The following is a 17,500-nucleotide window of genomic DNA, read 5'->3' as shown; positions in this document are numbered from 1 at the left end:
TGTCTGTCTGTCTGTCTGTCTGTCTGTCTGTCTGTCTGTCTGTCTGTCTGTCTGTCTGTCTGTCTGTCCGTCTGTATGTCTCTCTCTCCTTGACTGTCTGTCTGTCTGTCTGTCTGTCTGTCTGTCTGTCTGTCTGTCTGTCTTTCTCTCTCTCTCTCTCTCTCTCTCTCTCTCTCTCTCTCTCTCTCTCTCTCTCTCTGTCTCTCTCCACTCTGAATGGAAGTGTATGTTGCTGTGTCTACATTATGCATATGAATGTGTGTGTGTGTGTGTGTGTGTGTGTGTGTGTGTGTGTGTGTGTGTGTGTGTGTGTGTGTGTGTGTGTGTGTGTGTGTGTGTGTGTGTGTGTGTGTGTGTGTGTGTGTGTGTGTGTGTGTGTGTGTGTGTGTGTGTGTGTACTGGATAGTATGTGTGGCATGTATGCATGCGTGCATTTGTGTGGATATATGTGTAGCCTATACTGTATATGTGTGTGAATATGTGCACGCATGTGTGTGTGCATGTGTGTATGCGTGTGTGTTCCTGTGTGCGTGTGTGTGTGTCCGTGTTGGTGGGCATGTGGTGTGGATGAGTCAGTGTCCGTGCTCGCCAGCTCCACCGCAGTCAGCCTGACTGACCCCAATTAATAACAGTGGCCCCAAACCTCAGGGCTGAGCACACCACCCTCATGCACACACACACACACACACACACACACACACACACACACACACACACACACACACACACACACACACACACACACACACACACACACACACACACACACACACACACACACACACACACACACACACACACACACACCGCCCACAGATGCCACTTCATCACAGTAGAGAAAAAAGTCTCTCTCTCTTTCTCTGTCTGTCTGTCTCTCTCTCACTGTCTCTCTCTGTCTCTCTCTCTCTCTCTCTCTCTCTCTCTCTCTCTCTCTCTCTCTCTTTCTCTCTTTCTCTGTCTGTCTGTCTCTCTCTCTCTCTTTCTCTTTCTCTTTCTCTGTCTGTCTGTCTGTCTCTCTCTGTGTCTCTTTCTCTGTCTGCCTGTCTGTCTGTCTGTCTGTCTCTTTCTCTGTCTGTTTGCCTCTCTCTCTCTCTCTCTCTCTCTCTCTCTCTTTCTGTTTGTCTCATTTTCTCACACACACGCATACTCAAACACACAGACAAACACGCACACGCACTACATATACACAAACGCACCACACAGAACATGTGCATTACGTAAATTCACATGAAAGATGTGAACACACATGTGCACACATGGACAGACAAATGCACACACACGTGCATGCACACACACACACACACACACACACACACACACACACACACACACACACACACACACACACACACACACACACACACACACACACACACACACACACACACACACACACACACACACACACACACATACAAGTACACACACACAAGTACACACACACACACATACACACACACATGCAGATCCTACATTTAAATGCCAGCGACTGCACTCCTGTCAGCTGAACCTCCTGAGGGGTCAGAAGGGGTTTTGCAGGATGGATTTGTTTTATATATCGACTCTATTAAATTCAGCAGTTATCTGAAGGCACTTACAGCACATCATTGTACAGCAAAGGCCCACATTTTCACAAGTGCATTTATTTTTTTATCATGCTTGACCTTATACTGAAGAGTATAACCAGAGCAATCTGCAGTAAACAGGTTTTTAATGGATTCAGTTTTCAGAAATGTACATGTTCAGATTGTTTCATGGACTATAGGCACAAAACACGATCACACTGTACAGCACTGTGTATTTATGAAGTGAAGTGAGCTGAAATAAAAACACTAAATCGTGGAAAATGTGTCATCAGTGTACGTAAGTAAAACTCAAAGGAGACTCAAAAGATAGTGATACCTCTAAGGCTGTTAAATGTAAGAACACACACACACACACACACACACACACACACACACACACACACACACACACACACACACACACACACACACACACACACAGACACACACACACACCACACACACACACACACACACACACACACACACACACACACACACACACACACACACACACACACACACACACTTCCAACGCTCGCTTCAAACACATCTATCATGCCTAATGGCTTGTTTAACAGTGTTCATTGATCGCATAATAATCAATAGAAGAGAATTGTTTTACAGCTTCGATCACGTCGAGTGACAGATGAGTGTCTTACGACACTGACAGGTGACTCGCAGCAGTCACAGACATAAGCTGAAAATATAATAGAGAGGGCTCGTGGACGACAAGGGATCTCAGGATGACATGAGGTCAGGCACAGTGGAGAGACAGAGAATCTCAATTGAGACTGGTGTGTGTGCATGTGTGTGTGTTTGCGTGTGTGTGTGTGTGTGTGTGTGTGTGTGTGTGTGTGTGTGTGTGTCTGTCTGTCTGTCTGTCTGTGCATGTGTGCCTCTGCACGTGAAAAAGGGGAGGTAAGGAGCTGCTTTTATGTACCTACTACTTTGCTTCTATTTATGTTTGCCACTTTTACATGTCTTTGAGCATTAAGTGTGGTATAAAAATAAACTCGCCTTTATGTATTAATAGACACATAGATGTGTGCATGAATGCGTGCGTGTGTGTGTGTGTGTGTGTGTGTGTGTGTGTGTGTGTGTGTGTGTGTGTGTGTGTGTGTGTGTGTGTGTGTGTGTAAGTGTCTTACTTGTTCCCTCTTGGTAAGGTCCTGTCTTACTTGTTCCCTCTTGGTAAGGTCCACCTACAGCGGCTGATCATCGCTGATGTCCCTCTCTCAGTGTGTGTGTGTGTGTGTGTGTGTGTGTGTGTGTGTGTGTGTGTGTGTGTGTGTGTGTTACCTGTTCCCTCTTGGCGAGGTCCACCTCCAGCGGCTGGTCATCGTCGATCTCCCTCTTGGGCCGGATGAACGCCGGGGGAGTCAGCTGGTGGGCCTTCACCAGGTCCTCCGGCTCCACCCCTTTGCCATCCCGGAGGCGGGACCAGGCCTCCTGATTGGCCTTTTGGCACTCCTCCCTCATCGCCTGATTGGACGTTCCGGGTTTCGCGTCCTCCTCCTGTTTCTGCTCATCTTCCTTGTTGTCCTCGTCCTTGTTGTCATTGGCTGCTGCTGGGGACGTGACCTCCTCTACGTTGTCTCCGGACTGGGCGGAGGCCTCTGGTTGGTCGGCGGCTGCAGAGGGGGCGGGGCGTTCGGCGATGCCGGCTTTGAAGGCGTTGACCACAGCATTGGCCTTCTGAACCTTCTCCACCTGCTGCTTCTTGGACATCAGCACGCCCATGGCTGCACTGCCCTATAAAAGACAAAGTGCAGTAATTGGGTCAGTGACATTTAAGCTGTAGCACATGTCCAGGCGGCGCAATTTTTGCATTTTTGTTTGTTTGTTTAGTGGTCCACTAAACAAACAAACAAAAATGCAAAAATTGCGAGAGAAACAGACAGACAGACAGACAGACAGACAAGGAGAGAGAGAGAGAGAGAGACAGACAGACAGACAGACAGACAGACAAGGAGAGAGAGAGAGAGAGAGAGACAGACAGACAGACAGACAGACAAGGAGAGAGAGAGACAGACAGACAGATGGAGCACATTCAATGCGGCATATCAACCACCAATTACTGATTAATCCACTTGAAAGCTGAGCCCAAAAAAAGCGTCTTTCGCCCAATTACGTCAACACTGACACTGAGAGAAATGGGTCATTTCACGTGAAATCAGACGCTTTGGGACCCGACCGATCCGGATTTCAATCATACTTGGTGTGCCTTTTTAGTAGCAAGGTAGCACCCCAGAACTGCATTGGTTTGAATCTGACACTAATATTAAGGGAGAAACAGACTAGGAAAGGTTCACATGTGAGGGTAGGACACTATACATTCAGCCTTGAATATATCAGTCAGTGTTAGTCACAAAAAGATGCCTGTGGTATTGTTTGAAAGCTCTTTTCTGGCTCTACATATTACACAATCAGTGTGGAATACAACAACTCTCAGAATATGAATTATGATAAATTGAAAAATTAAAAATTGAATATCTAAAAAAACTATATTTTAGAATTTTGTCTGATTTACGTGAAATGACCCAAATGCCTTCCACACCTTGGGATTAGGTTGGATATTGTAGTTACTTACTGCAAATTTGACATAGCAATATCTATACATGGGACAAGAGAAAAGAGGTGTGAGGGTCATTTTCAGTCTACTATAAACAAACACATGTAGTTACTGTACTTTGCCTTTGCAAGGCAGTGCAGCCCAGCAGGAGAGCAGAGAGAGCAGGGGATGGAGCCAGCCAGAGTGGCACAGCACAGCAGCAGATGGGGAATGGAAGAGGGGGAGAGGGGGATGAAGAGTAAGTATGGAGAAGAAGAGGAGAGGGGGAGTGATCATGAAGAGGGATGGAGAGAAGGAGAAGAATAAGAGGAGAGAGGGAACCAGCAGGGTAGATGGGGACAGAGAGTATTGAGAGGGAGATGAGAGAATATGGAGAAGAAAAGGAGAGAGGGAGTGACAAAAAGGGATGGAGAGAAGGAGAAGAATAAGAGTTGAGAGGGAAACAGCATGGTAGATGGGGAGAGGGGGATGTAGAGAGAGTATGGAGAGGAGGAGGAGAGGGGGAGTGACGATGAAGAGGGATGGAGAGAAGGAGAAGAAGAGGAGGAGAGAGGGAACCAGCAGAGTAGATGGGGACAGAGAGTATTGAGAGAAAGAGTGGGAGAGAGAAGAGAGAGAGAGGGAGGAAGAAAGATGAAGAGATAGAGTGACGGGGAGAGAGAGGGGAAGAGGCAGAGGGAGAGGGGGAGGGAGTGGGAGAGAGGGATGAGAGCAGGAGTGAAACAGCACAGCACATGAGGAGTGGAGGATGGGGAGAGGAGGACAGAGAAAGTATGGAGAGGAAGAGGGAGCGAGAGAGCAAAAAGAAGGGAGTAGAGGCAGTCAGGGGAAGAGATTGAGGGAGTGAGAGAAGCAGCAGCACAGCACAAGACCAGCAGAAGGAGAGGGGGAGAGGGGGATAGGGGGAGAGAGGGAGAGAGAGAGAGAGAAAGAGAGAGAGAGAGAGAGAGAGAGAGAGAGAGAGAGAGAGAGAGAGAGAGTGAGAGAGAGAGAGAGAGAGAGAGAGAGAGAGAGAGAGAGAGAGAGAGAGAGAGAGAGAGAGAGTAATTTAGGGAAGAGAGGCAGTGACCGAGAATATAGTAAGGTAGAGTGAGGGAGAGAGAGAGAGAGCGAGTGAGAGAAACAGCAGCAGGGAAGGAGAGGAAGTGAGACAGAGTGAGAGAAAAGGAAGAGGGGTGGAAAGGAAGCGAGAATGAAGGAGAAGAGAAAATATGGTGAGGAGGAAGATGTGAACCCAGCCAGAGAGAAATTGGTGGGCCGGTAAGATGGCACAGAGCAGAGGCCAGAAAGAGTGATGGAGAGGAGGAGAGGAGGAGGTGAAGAGGGATTTGAGGAGAGGAAGAGAGAAAGGGTGGGAGAGGACATACAGTAGGTAAAGAAGGGAAATGAAGATGGAATGAAGGAGTGAAAAATAAGAGTGGAGTAGGAGGCAAGACGGAGGGAGTAAGAAAAGAGTGAAATAGAAGGCAAGAATGATGGTGTGAGATACAAGAGTGGGGTGGGAGGCAAAATAACGAGTGAGTGAGTGAGGATGAAATGAGAGTGGAGCGATAGATGTCTTGGTGGCGTAAGAGAGGGTGAAAGAGGAATAGATGGTGGCAGGGGCGCTGCCAGAAATGTTGGGTCCCATGAAAGATTCGAATTTTGGGCCCCCTTAAGGGCCCCTCTCAGTGCTTGAGCCCTCTTAAGGGCCTCTATCAGTGCTTGGGCCCTTAGAATCTGTACCACTTTTCCCCCCCTAGCGGCCCCCATGTATGGTGGAGGGGTATGGAGAGGTAGTGATAAAGAATAGGAGGAAGGGCAAGGAGCGAGGCATTATGGTAGAAGACACTTGAAAGGAGAGAAAGATGAATAAGTATAGAGGGGGATGCAGAGAGAGTGAGAGAGGAAAAAAAGAGTAAATAGAGAGAGAGAGGAATAAGTAGAGGGAGATGTAAGGGAAAGTAAGGGAGAGAGGGAAACGAAATAGAGAGAGATGAGTAAGTGTAGATGCAGAGAAAGTGAGAGAGGAAAAATAGAAGAGAGAGAGATGAATAGGTGGAGAGGGAGATGCAGAGAAAGAGGAAACATAGAAAAGAGTTAGATGAATTGGTGGAGAAGGGGATGCAGAGAAAATGAGAGAGGAAAAAGAGAAAATAGAGAGATGAATAGGTGGAGAGCGAGATGCAGAGAAAGAGGAAAAATAGAAAAGAGTTAGATGAATTGGTGGAGAGGGGGATGCAGAGAAAGTGAGAGAGGAAAAGAGAAAAGAGAAAAAGATGAATAAGTGGAGAAGGGGATGCAGAGAAAGTGAGAGGAAAAAGAGAAAATAAAGAGAGTGATGAATAAGTGGAGAGGGGGATGCAGAGAAAGTGAGAGAAGAAAAAGAGAAAAGAGAGAGAGAGAGATGAATAAGTGGAGAAGGGGATGCAGACAAAGTGAGAGGGAAACAGGAGATGAGAGTAACAGGAAGAGACAGAGAGAAAAGATGGTTATTTTTGTATTTTTGATGACAATCATTAACAAGGCTTTATACTACAGAATAGCGATGACAGCACACTTGTGTATACCTCAAAGGCACCACTTGCTGTTGTGAATTTTGTCGCTGTTCAACATGGATCTATTCTTGGTCTTTTTGCACTTTTATATATGGGTATATGGGTTTGCACCTTTAATTAATTAGGAAGGGACAGTGAAGAGAGACACCAAAGTATTGGGAGAGACAGATGGGAAAGTTTGGGAAACGACCCAGGCCGGATTTGGAATTATTATTTACACCAATAATCCACATGGGCAATGTTGCACGCCTGTATATGGCACGACCCGCAGACTGGGTCAGAGAGAGTAGAGAGAGAGAGGTTCCATTGGCCCATTGTTTCCTGGTTCTATTATTGGGGGGGAAATCCCCCTTTAGGCAGACCTAGGCAGACCTGAGGACTGTTCTATTCAATGCTAGGAGCATTATGACACGCCCCTTTAGGCAGACCGGAACCTGGGTACGTTAGGTGCCCATAGAAACCTATTATGTTGGCATATCTCTATACTTAAAGAATCTCTGACTGGGTCCTTTTCCACGTTTAATGTGCCTCTTTGGTCCATTTGAACACACACAAAAGCCCACAGCACGCACAAACCGAAACCCTTGCCACAAATAAAGCACAACCCTATAATACAAGCTTTCCTGTTGCAGCAGGACAAAAGGACAAAGCAGGCACATACAGCCTATTTTCATTACCGGTAATGGCAACAGCGAAGCACTGCATTTCTTCAGTCAGCGCTGTAATAGACAGGCTATTTGTGCTTAAATAAGAAACTAAATGAGGTCGTCAGTCTTATTTTTTACACCTTGTTTGGTAAACCAACATGCTTACCGCAGCATTACAGTAGATCCACAGAGAATTTCAGACAGGATTTTTGTAAGCAAACCGCATAATTTCGATGGTCTTTCAAGGGATTACGTATATCAGTTATCAAGGTATACTCATTTTATTCAAAAGACTTTAAATTGTAGGCAACTGGGCTTTTTGCTGCTTGAAAGGTGTTTCTTGTCCTCCACTGAGAGACTACATCAGAAGTCATAACTGCAAAAAGAAAAAAAGAATTTCAGTTTCCTCCAACTGATCTTTTTTTCTACTTTTTAGTAATTCATCTTTTTAGCAATCTTCACAGATAATTATTTTTTAATTTGTTTTTCAAAGTAAACTAATAGCATGAAGACCATAATACTCTTTATCCCTTGTAGACTTTGATGGTGGATCAGAAATGGCTGTCTGGTGGGTCTCTGTAATCAAGAGAGGATTTTGGCAACTAGTAGTACACATTTGGATGAGAGCCCAGCAGAATTTTTCTCTCTCTGCTCATGCCCATGGCATGGGCTGCTTTTGTGGAGATGCACGACCGATTGGCAGACCTAAACCCAAACCCCACTCCTTACAGTAACTAAACCCCTTAGCGCAGAGCCTATGTTACAACCTTAGTGTCATGCAATGGCTATGTCTTAATCTGTTACTTAAGGCTCTTGGTACTGTCATAACCATGTTGTTATGATGTAGGCTGATTGAGTATTTTCAGCAAATAGTGAATAAGCCCGCAGGCGACCCCATCTGCAGTAAGAGGCTACCCCCTAAAGGCACTATTGTCTTGTGCTTTGTAATGGCTTGGCAGCACACAGTAATATTAATCATCATCTCCCACCATCTCCTTTGACATCCCTTGATAAGCTCCCAATATACCTGCTCTCATACTCAGCCTAAAACCACCCTGGTGTTTTCAACACAGTTCAACTCAGCACAGTGTTAATTCAAGACTTGGAGAGTTGATTTAACATATCCTATGGTGTATTTGGTCCCACAATACTCTTTAGGTGTTGAATCAACATTGCATTTTTGTGTGCCACATCTTTTTCTAGGCTTAGCCCTGCACCACTGGGCAGCTGGTGAGCTGGACTGGCATTTCCCAGTGGGCGCTGCACCCTTGTGGGCCCCTATTTTCAGAAATGTAAAAAAATAATAATATAAAAATCTTGTTGGTGAGTCAGTTAATTATGAGGGGCCCATTTAAGCCAAAAGTGCCCGAGTCCTATTTCTCCTCCAGTCCAGCCCTGCTTAACTCTGCACCACTAGCTGGTGAGCCAATCTGTTGGTGTTTTTCCTATCAAATTCTTATTATTTTCCTCTCCTCTTCTTCTGCTTCATTTGATTAGTTTAGTATTGCTGATGTGCTTGAAAAGAAAATGCTGATATGCAGTACAAAGAAATCCCACAAAAATATTTTCTTCCAGACACAAAACCAATAGCTTCGCAATGTATTTTGCATATTGTCTCCTCTGCACATGCCCCCTTCGCCTTTCATGAGATAAACTTCTTTTGACAATAATCTCTCAGTTTGTACACACTCCTGTAGATTATGCAGGATTGTACACAGCATTTCCACTATTTTTGTCCCGACTATATATTGGATCAATGTATTGGATGATGGCTGGTGCCAAGCAAGAGATAAAGGTTATGGAAGACAATTTTCAAGAAATAAGAAGCATTGAAATCTGAAGAGGAAAGCTAATTAAAAGTCATTTTAGTCAAATTACATTCTAAGTGAAGCAGGCCTCCTTTTTACTTTTACTTGAGCAGATTTTTAGAAAGGCAGGCTTACTTGTACATACTTTTATTTGAGTAAGATTTAGGCAAAGTAAACATACTTTTATTTGAGTACAATTTTCCTGTACTCTTTCCACCTCTGCGTAGTACTATGGCATCTTTAGAAAATATTACATTACCGTGCAATTTGGTCTTTGCCATTCTGGGAACATCACATTCAGAAATTCTGGTAATGACGGGCTGAAAAGCCCACCACCACCACAGTGTCTTTGATGGGAAATAGAGGTTGTGGTGGTGAATACAGAACACAGGCTTATAGCCGCTATCTCGTTTTTCAGTCTGGCAACACTCTAAATAAGTGCTGGTGTGAAACCCAATCCTCTGGGTCCGCAGGGGGGGGGGAATGGGATCCACTCCCCCAGGGCTGGACTGGCCATATGGCATAGCGGGTATTTCCCAGTGGGCCCCGTACCTTAATGGGCCCCTATTTTCTGAAAATAGGTGCCCACAAAGGTGCATGGTCCACCAGTGAGTCAGTTCTCTATGTTGCTAATGATGGGGGTGCCCTTTAAGCCAAAAGTGCCCAGGCCCTATTTCTCCCCCAGTCCAGCCCTGCACTCCCCCCACCCCACGCCGCGCTGCGCTCCCTCAGACAGAGTCGGAGGGGATAGGGGAGGTGGGAGATGGAATGGAGGTAGGCAAGCCCGCCGACAGGGGGGACAAACCGGTATGTCGTCCCAGGTCCAGGGAGACAGAGGGCCCAGAATTGGGTCCCACTTACAATGTATACATTGCGTAGGGGGGGCCTTTCAGATGACTTTGTCTTGGGCCTAGGGAAAGCTGTCAGTGGCCCTGGGGGTAGGGTCCTTGCTCAGGACGGCGCCGGGCTCACTGGAAACCCATTTACTGTCATTTTCCACACAAATTGACACAGACAGACCAGACAGTAGATGGTTCTGGAGGTAGTCACATCTCCCATGAGGCCATTTCACCCCTGTATAGAGCTGCAGGGCTGCTGACAGCCTTTACCAGGCCCAGGACAAAATCATCTGTACGGGCCCCCTCTCTGGATAGCAATTTGGCAATGCCATAGTAGCCTACCTTACATTGCCGAAATCCTATTTTGGACGCCAGATGGAAATTAGTCTCTGTGCTATAATCTGGTAGCCTGATTATCATCTTTCAACTTTCAGATCTCAAAGTGCTGGGCTGGGCTGTGCTGTGCTGTGCTGTGCTGTGCTGTGCTGTGCTGTGCTGTGCTGTGCTGTGCTGTGCTGTGCTGGGCTGGGCTGGGCTTTGATCGTGTGGCGATTGGATCCACTGAGGCTATAGCTCTCTCAGGAGCTGCACACTCCCGATAAATAAGGACTACTGTGTGTGTGTGTGTGTGTGTGTGTGTATGTGTGTGTGTATGTGTGTGTGTAGGTGTGCCACTTTTCAGTAAGCATTGTAGCGCACCTACACACAGGTGCACCCAAATGCAGACACACTCTCTCTCTCTCTCTCTCTCTCTCTCTCTCTCTCTCTCTCTCTCTCTCTCTCTCTCTCTCTCTGTCTCTCTCTCGAACAAACTCTCAAACCCCTCGTCACAAACTGAAACCAACAAAGCCATATCCTCACACCACAATACACATCCATAAGTACACACACATGTATACACTCACTCACATACACAAACATGCTGCACAAAAAAAACACACACAAAATACACACGCATGCATGCACTCACGCACGCACGCACGCACGCACGCACGCACGCACACACACACACGCACAAGCGCGCACACACACACACACACACACACACACACACACACACACACACACACACACACACACACACACACACACACACACACACACACACACACACACACACACACACACACACACACACACACACACACACGTTGCAGCCAGTGAGAAGAACAATGGCAGTGGTTGAGTGATTAGAGGGGTAATTAACCTGTAGCCTGTACCAGGGAGACTAGCAGATCCCTCAGCGCTGCAACAGCTGTATGGACGTCAAAAAAGACCCCAAAACAACGCTGAACACACACACACACACACACACACACACACACACACACACACACACACACACACACACACACACACACACACACACACACACACACACACACACACACACACACACACACACACACACACACACACACACACACACACACACACACTTCAGATAATATATAATTCTTCTTGTACAAGACTCGCCACACTGTAATCTTGTCATCTACCGAAGTGGAAGCTTGTTATGGTTTCTGGGTCTGTTTCTCTGTTATTCATCACCTTTCATACCGGTACCGCTATGTTGCCTGCTAAAAGACAGCATGATGTAAATACTCATGTTTTAATTAGTATGGCCTTGCTCTCCCTCCTTCCCTCCCTATCTGTCGCTGTCTGTTTCTCTATGTTGCTCTCTAGCACTCATTCTTACATAATCTCCCAAGAAAATGGCACCATCATATCAGTGCGACACAGACAGGCAGGCAGGCAGGCAGACAGGCCGACAGACAGACAGACAGACAGACAGACAGACAGACAGACAGACAGACAGACAGACAGACAGACAGACAGACAGACAGACAGACAGACAGGCAGACAGGCCGACAGACAGACAGACAGACAGAGACATAGCTGAAGGCAGAGATAGAAATAGAGTCAGAGCCATGTAGAGGAAGTGGCAGAGGCAGACAGAGTGGAAGAAGCAGAGGCAAAGGCATGCAATGAAACAGACGCATTGGCTGAGGCAATGGCAGAGGAAGGCGAAGGTAGAGCCAGAGGTCACGACAGGGTCAGTGGCAGATTGAAGGAGCTGAAAAGACATACAGTAGGCAAAGAGGTTGGATATATAATAAGAGGAATCGAAACACACACCCAGGGGCGTAGCACCAAATTTGGGGCCCTAGGAATGACCTCTTCCATGGGCCCCCCTACACACACCCCAACCAACCCAAATCTGCAAATTTGATGACCATGGCGGGCAACATTGCACCCGGTTGAGAAACTGCTTTTCTTCAAGACTAGGATATTAGCTAAAATAGGCTCACCTTCTCTCAAGTTCACACCATTTGCACCTGCTGCGACAGGGGGCATCTTCACGTTCGTGACATTTTCTGAAATTGAGTGGGATTCATTTTACAAATAGGCTTTGCTATCATTTGGATATTTGAACCAACATCGACCCATGTTGGTCTTTTGGGACACTTGTTATGAATATAGGCCTATCAAAGACAAATATGGGTTCACAATGATAGCCAACAAAATGAGATTATTTTTTTCATTTGACATCGGCTATCACAGAAGGCCACACGGAATGGGAATGGGATAGTTAGGTATCCTACTTTGTAGGCTGTAATTTTGACATTTGGGCTCACCTTTCTTGCAAGAAATCAGCTGCAGTTGCTTTCCTTCATTTTGTTTCCCCTGTCTCTCTTGCCTTTCTATTCTTTTTGTGAAAGCCTGGTGTTTTAGAAGTCTTTCATTGCTAACGCTGCGTTTGATGCCTAATAATGACGTGAGTGAGTGTTGATGCCGCATATTGTACAATCAAAAGTCCGCGAGAGGGCGGACTAAGCCAACGCGTGATAATGGGGGTGTCTGATATAGAATATAGCCGATTTGCAGGCTAGTATATCCAATTCAACAGATGTATTTCCAGAGAACATTGGAATTACATAAATTACCAACATGTATTGACATTATTTTTAAAATAATGTTTAAAAAAATGAAAGAAGAAAAATATTTTCCATTGGAGGGCCCCCGGTGGGCCCCCCAAGTGGTCTGGGCCCTAAGAATGAGTCAGGGTTTTCCCCCCCTGTTCCACGCCGCTGCACACACCCACTCGATGCAAAAGCGTGTGCTCAAAATTTGCTCTCCTAAGGGGGCGTTGTCCCTCCTCCTTCTTCTCTTTTCGTGATTTTTGCACAAGACGTGCGCTACCGCCATCTACAGCGCTAAGGGGACTCCATTTATTCTCTACCTCAAGACTCCGAAGGTCTCCTAATCAAAGGTCTCCTAAAGGGGCGTTCACCCGACGTAAAGTGGATACCGGAAAAGAACCCGCCTGCTTTATCTCACTCTCATATACGATTCTCTGCTGTAGGTGTACAGACTCCGCGAGAATCACAGGCAGAGAGAAGCAGAGACTGAGATGAAAGCCCAACTGGGATTGTGACACAGTAATCCACAGCACACAGTGCTCGCTGCACACAACCAAATTGCATTTATGCTTTACCCAGCTCCCCCAGGGAGCAGTGCGGGAGGACAGTATGCTCTGGATACCTCAGTTATGGAGGAGGATGGGGGAGAGTGCTGGTTAATTACTCCCCCACCAACCTGCCGGGTCAGGAGTCAGACCTTTGGAATACAAGTACGCCCTAACCACTTACAGCTTACCCATGACTGCCCTAATGCTGAGAGACAGAGACACTGGTAGCTGTAAAGGCTCAGTGAGAAATAGAGGCAGACAGAGAGGCAGACATGGACTAACCATGGGATGGAAACTTGCTGCTAGTTTCATGCCGTCCTGCAGTTACGTAAATCTAAATTAATTGCTAATCTATTTGATCTTAGTTATTAAATCAAAAGATGTTGGATGCTTTTTAAGACGGTTTGCAGTCATTTGATTAGCTAGTTAATGGGATTGAGAATGTGGGAAAGAAGGCACATACAGTACGTATGTGGCCCTACAGTGCAAAGGCGTAGAGAGAATAGAAGAGGAAGAATTAGTTAATAAGAGAGTGGAACAACAGCTAACGGACTAAAAGCAAATCCTTGTTAAACAGAGCCAAGGAAAGAGGAAGAGACAAAGACGGTGTGTGGGAGTGGGGTTGAGAGAGAGAGAGAGAGAGAGACAGAGACAGACAGACAGACAGACAGACAGACAGACAGACAGACAGACATACAGAAGAACAGACTGACAGAGAGAGGGCAGAGAGACTGAGAGAGAGACAGAGCGTGTGTGAGAGAGAGAGAGACAGGCAGGCAGACAGACAGAGAAGGGTGGCGGAGATACTCAGAGAGACAGACAGAGACACAGACAGACAGACAGACAGACAGAGAGACAGACAGACAGACAGACGGACAGACGGACAGACAGAAACACCCAGAGACAGAAAAGCAGAAGGATGCTGCGTCCTCTGGCCAGCTTTGCTACAGTATATTTCAAAGGCGGTGGGTGCCAGCAGCATCAGGACCAGAGGGAATGTCTATGTCTGGCAATAACAGGCCCACTCGCAGCTCTCCGCTCTCTCCTCTCAGCTCCACACACATCTCTGGTCTCAGCTCTCCAGTCAACGCACCCTCCATCTCCATCCTTTGATAAGAGACCCTCTGAAGTCTGTGGCTTACCCCCAGTCAACTCCCTCCGCCTCCTGTGCCTCCACCACCAGTCACTCCAATTGCTGGCCCTTCACGTGTACTGAGCACACACATCTGCACACATGTACAAACACATGTGTACACACTTGTACCAACACAGACAGCCAGCTCCCAGAGATGCAGTAGTGCAGTAGTACACCCACATATGCACATGGTTGGTAGTGATTTGGACACACACACACACACACACACACACACACACACACACACACACACACACACACACACACACACACACACACACACACACACACACACACACACACACACACACACACACACACACACACACACACACACACACACACACACTGTGAGCATTTCTGGTGTCCGTTCAGAAGATGCTTCTTCTTTTTTTCCACATATAGGCCTACTCCTCCACATATCTTCAGCTCCAACACCCGGCCGGCTTGACGTCACAGTGAGGAGAGGTGAGCTTCTGAATGACAAATCAGGACTTTAATTATTTTTCCTTTCAGGCGGCAGAGCTGCGCGTCACGATGGCTGAGGCCCCAGGCTGCCTGCAGTATAGGCTGGTGGATCATGTCACTGCCTGTACATTTTTCAGTGGCTATATTTACACGGGACATTTAATTCAGAATTAACTCACTATAATTCTGAGTAAAGCTTGATTCCACTTTGAAAACGTCATGTAAACACCTCACAATTCGGAATTAAATGAAAGATCAAAGTAAACTCGACGGGACTATTTAATTCGGAATTATTAATCGGAATTAAAAACGTCATGTAAACGCAGTGAGTGTCAATTTAACACTTAGGGAGTTGAATTTAACATATACGTATATTGCTGGCCTCACTGCCCATGTGTTGAATTATGTAACACTGCAATTTTCACTGCCTGCATGCATGCTCATGGAAGAGACGGCGTTGGCCTGTCAGCCTGGCCTACCAGCCACATATTTCATTTGAATATGAGGCATTAAGAAATGCGATAGAGGGAAATGCTTGAATACGGCCAGGGTAGTCATATCGAATCACCTGCACACAGTAGGCAATTTATTTGCTGGGCAGGCGGTGTGAATTATCTCCTGAATTCATCTGTGGTAGGACGTGACCGTGGTTGATTCAAAGCTGAATTAATCATGTCAACAAACGCAGGCTTTTTTTGTTTGTGTTGCTGCTTTTTGTGTGACCTCATCCAAGGGGATTATGGTTTTGACCGTTTTTATCTGTCTGACTGTTCAAGCTTTCTTTCTTTCTTTCTTTCTTTCTTTCTTTCTTTCTTTCTTTCTTTCTTTCTTTCTTTCTTTCTTTCTTTCCTCCTTCCTTTCCGTCATTTCCTTCTTTATATGTAATTTATTTAGTGTTTATCCGCTAAAACCGACTCAAGTGCCAAACACTTGGCTGCTCACACACTCAAGTTGTCTTGTAATGCGTAGAGTGTCTATCTTCAAGCCATGTCCCGTGGCTCAGAGGCTGCTGATGAATTTTAATGAGCAAGCTTAAAAATATCTGTCTTAAAGTAGGAGGCAGAGACACATGCTGCTGGCTACTAGGAGTTAGGTACTAGTTGGTTACTGTTGCCCAATATTGTCCCTACATGCACACACAGACACAGAGACAGAAACACACGCAGACAGACAGACAGACAGACAGACACATACAGTGAGTCCGATAAGTATTTGATCCCTTGCTAATTTTGTTTGTTTGTTTTGTATGTACACATGTACATACTAACATGCATAAAAGACACAATGAATCAGCTGAAGAAGAATCAGTCCACCATCAATCCAGTGAATCATTCAGACTGCAACCTCACCAACATGGGAAAGACCAAAGAGCAGTCAAAGGATATCAGAGACAAAATTTTAGACCTGAACAAAGAGGAAATGGGCTACAAAGTTACAAGAAAGAGACTGGGTATTAAGAACCCAACTGTTTATGCATTTCTTCCAAAATCTAAGGAATACAAAATGACCATCCATCAGCCTGTTTGGGGTTCTATACACGATTTGACCTTTTATAGGGATTCAATAATCATGAGAACAGAAAGAAAGCACCCTAGACATGTACGGGATGAACTAGGCAATGATATCATCTTCTGGAACCAAAATCACTGAGAAAACAATTGGTAACACTTAATGTCACAGAGGATTAAAATCCTGTAGTGCACACATGGTGCCCCTGCTTCAGAGGAAACCTGTGCAGTCCCACCTGAGGTTTGCCAATGAACATCAGACTGGTTTAGGATATGATAAGGAGGCACTGTAGTCAGATGAAACCAAAATCAAGATGTTTGGCATTAACACAATTCAATGTGTTTTGAGAAAGAGAACAACTGTCTGTGATCCCAAGAACACCCTCCTCAGCATCATGCATGAAAGTGGTATTATGGTTTGAGGGTGTTTGTCTGGCCAAGCCACAGGACAATTTGACATCATCAAAGAATGGATGGAGGGAGACTATAATGCAACCGTCCTTCCCTCCATCACTAGACTGAAGGTGGGCCATTTCTGGATGTCACAACATGACAATAATATGCAACATACAGTCAAAGTGGCGAAGGAGTGGCTCAAAAAGAAGCATATTAAAGTCATGAAGTGGCCTAGACAGTCTCCAAACATTAACCCTACAGTAATTCGATGGAGGGAACTGAACCTCCCATTTACCAAATTACAGCCAACTGTTAATGTTTTAGAGATAATGTGCAAAGAAAAGCCGGCGAAAATAATTTCTAATATATACAAAAACATTGTCATGAACTAAAAGAAGCATCTGACTTCTGTGCTAGAGAACTAGGACTTTGCCACAAAGTGCTTTGTCTTCTTTGGCTATAGGGGTCAAATACTTATTTTCCTACATTAAATAGAAATCAATTAAAATATATTCTATATTCTAAGTTATTTTCTGGAATGTCTTTTTGA

The 17,500-nt window shown here is 45.7% G+C and overlaps 1 protein-coding gene across 1 annotated transcript in view; it reads right to left on the bottom strand.

Moving 5' to 3' along the window:
* Positions 1–17,500, bottom strand: part of phf24 (PHD finger protein 24) — a 90,701-nt gene that overhangs the window by 50,388 nt on the left and 22,813 nt on the right. Inside the window, exon 2 of the mRNA XM_063211245.1 lies at positions 2,868–3,320. Within this exon, the coding sequence (XP_063067315.1) occupies positions 2,868–3,308 (441 nt within the window). The 5' untranslated portion in view covers positions 3,309–3,320. The remainder of the gene's footprint in view (positions 1–2,867; positions 3,321–17,500) is intronic.

The sequence above is a fragment of the Engraulis encrasicolus genome, chromosome 11 (genome assembly GCF_034702125.1).
Source record: "Engraulis encrasicolus isolate BLACKSEA-1 chromosome 11, IST_EnEncr_1.0, whole genome shotgun sequence".
NCBI classification, from domain to species: Eukaryota; Metazoa; Chordata; class Actinopteri; order Clupeiformes; family Engraulidae; genus Engraulis; species Engraulis encrasicolus.
Note: the sequence above shows the minus strand (reverse complement) of the source record. Positions and strands in the feature narration are given on the sequence as shown.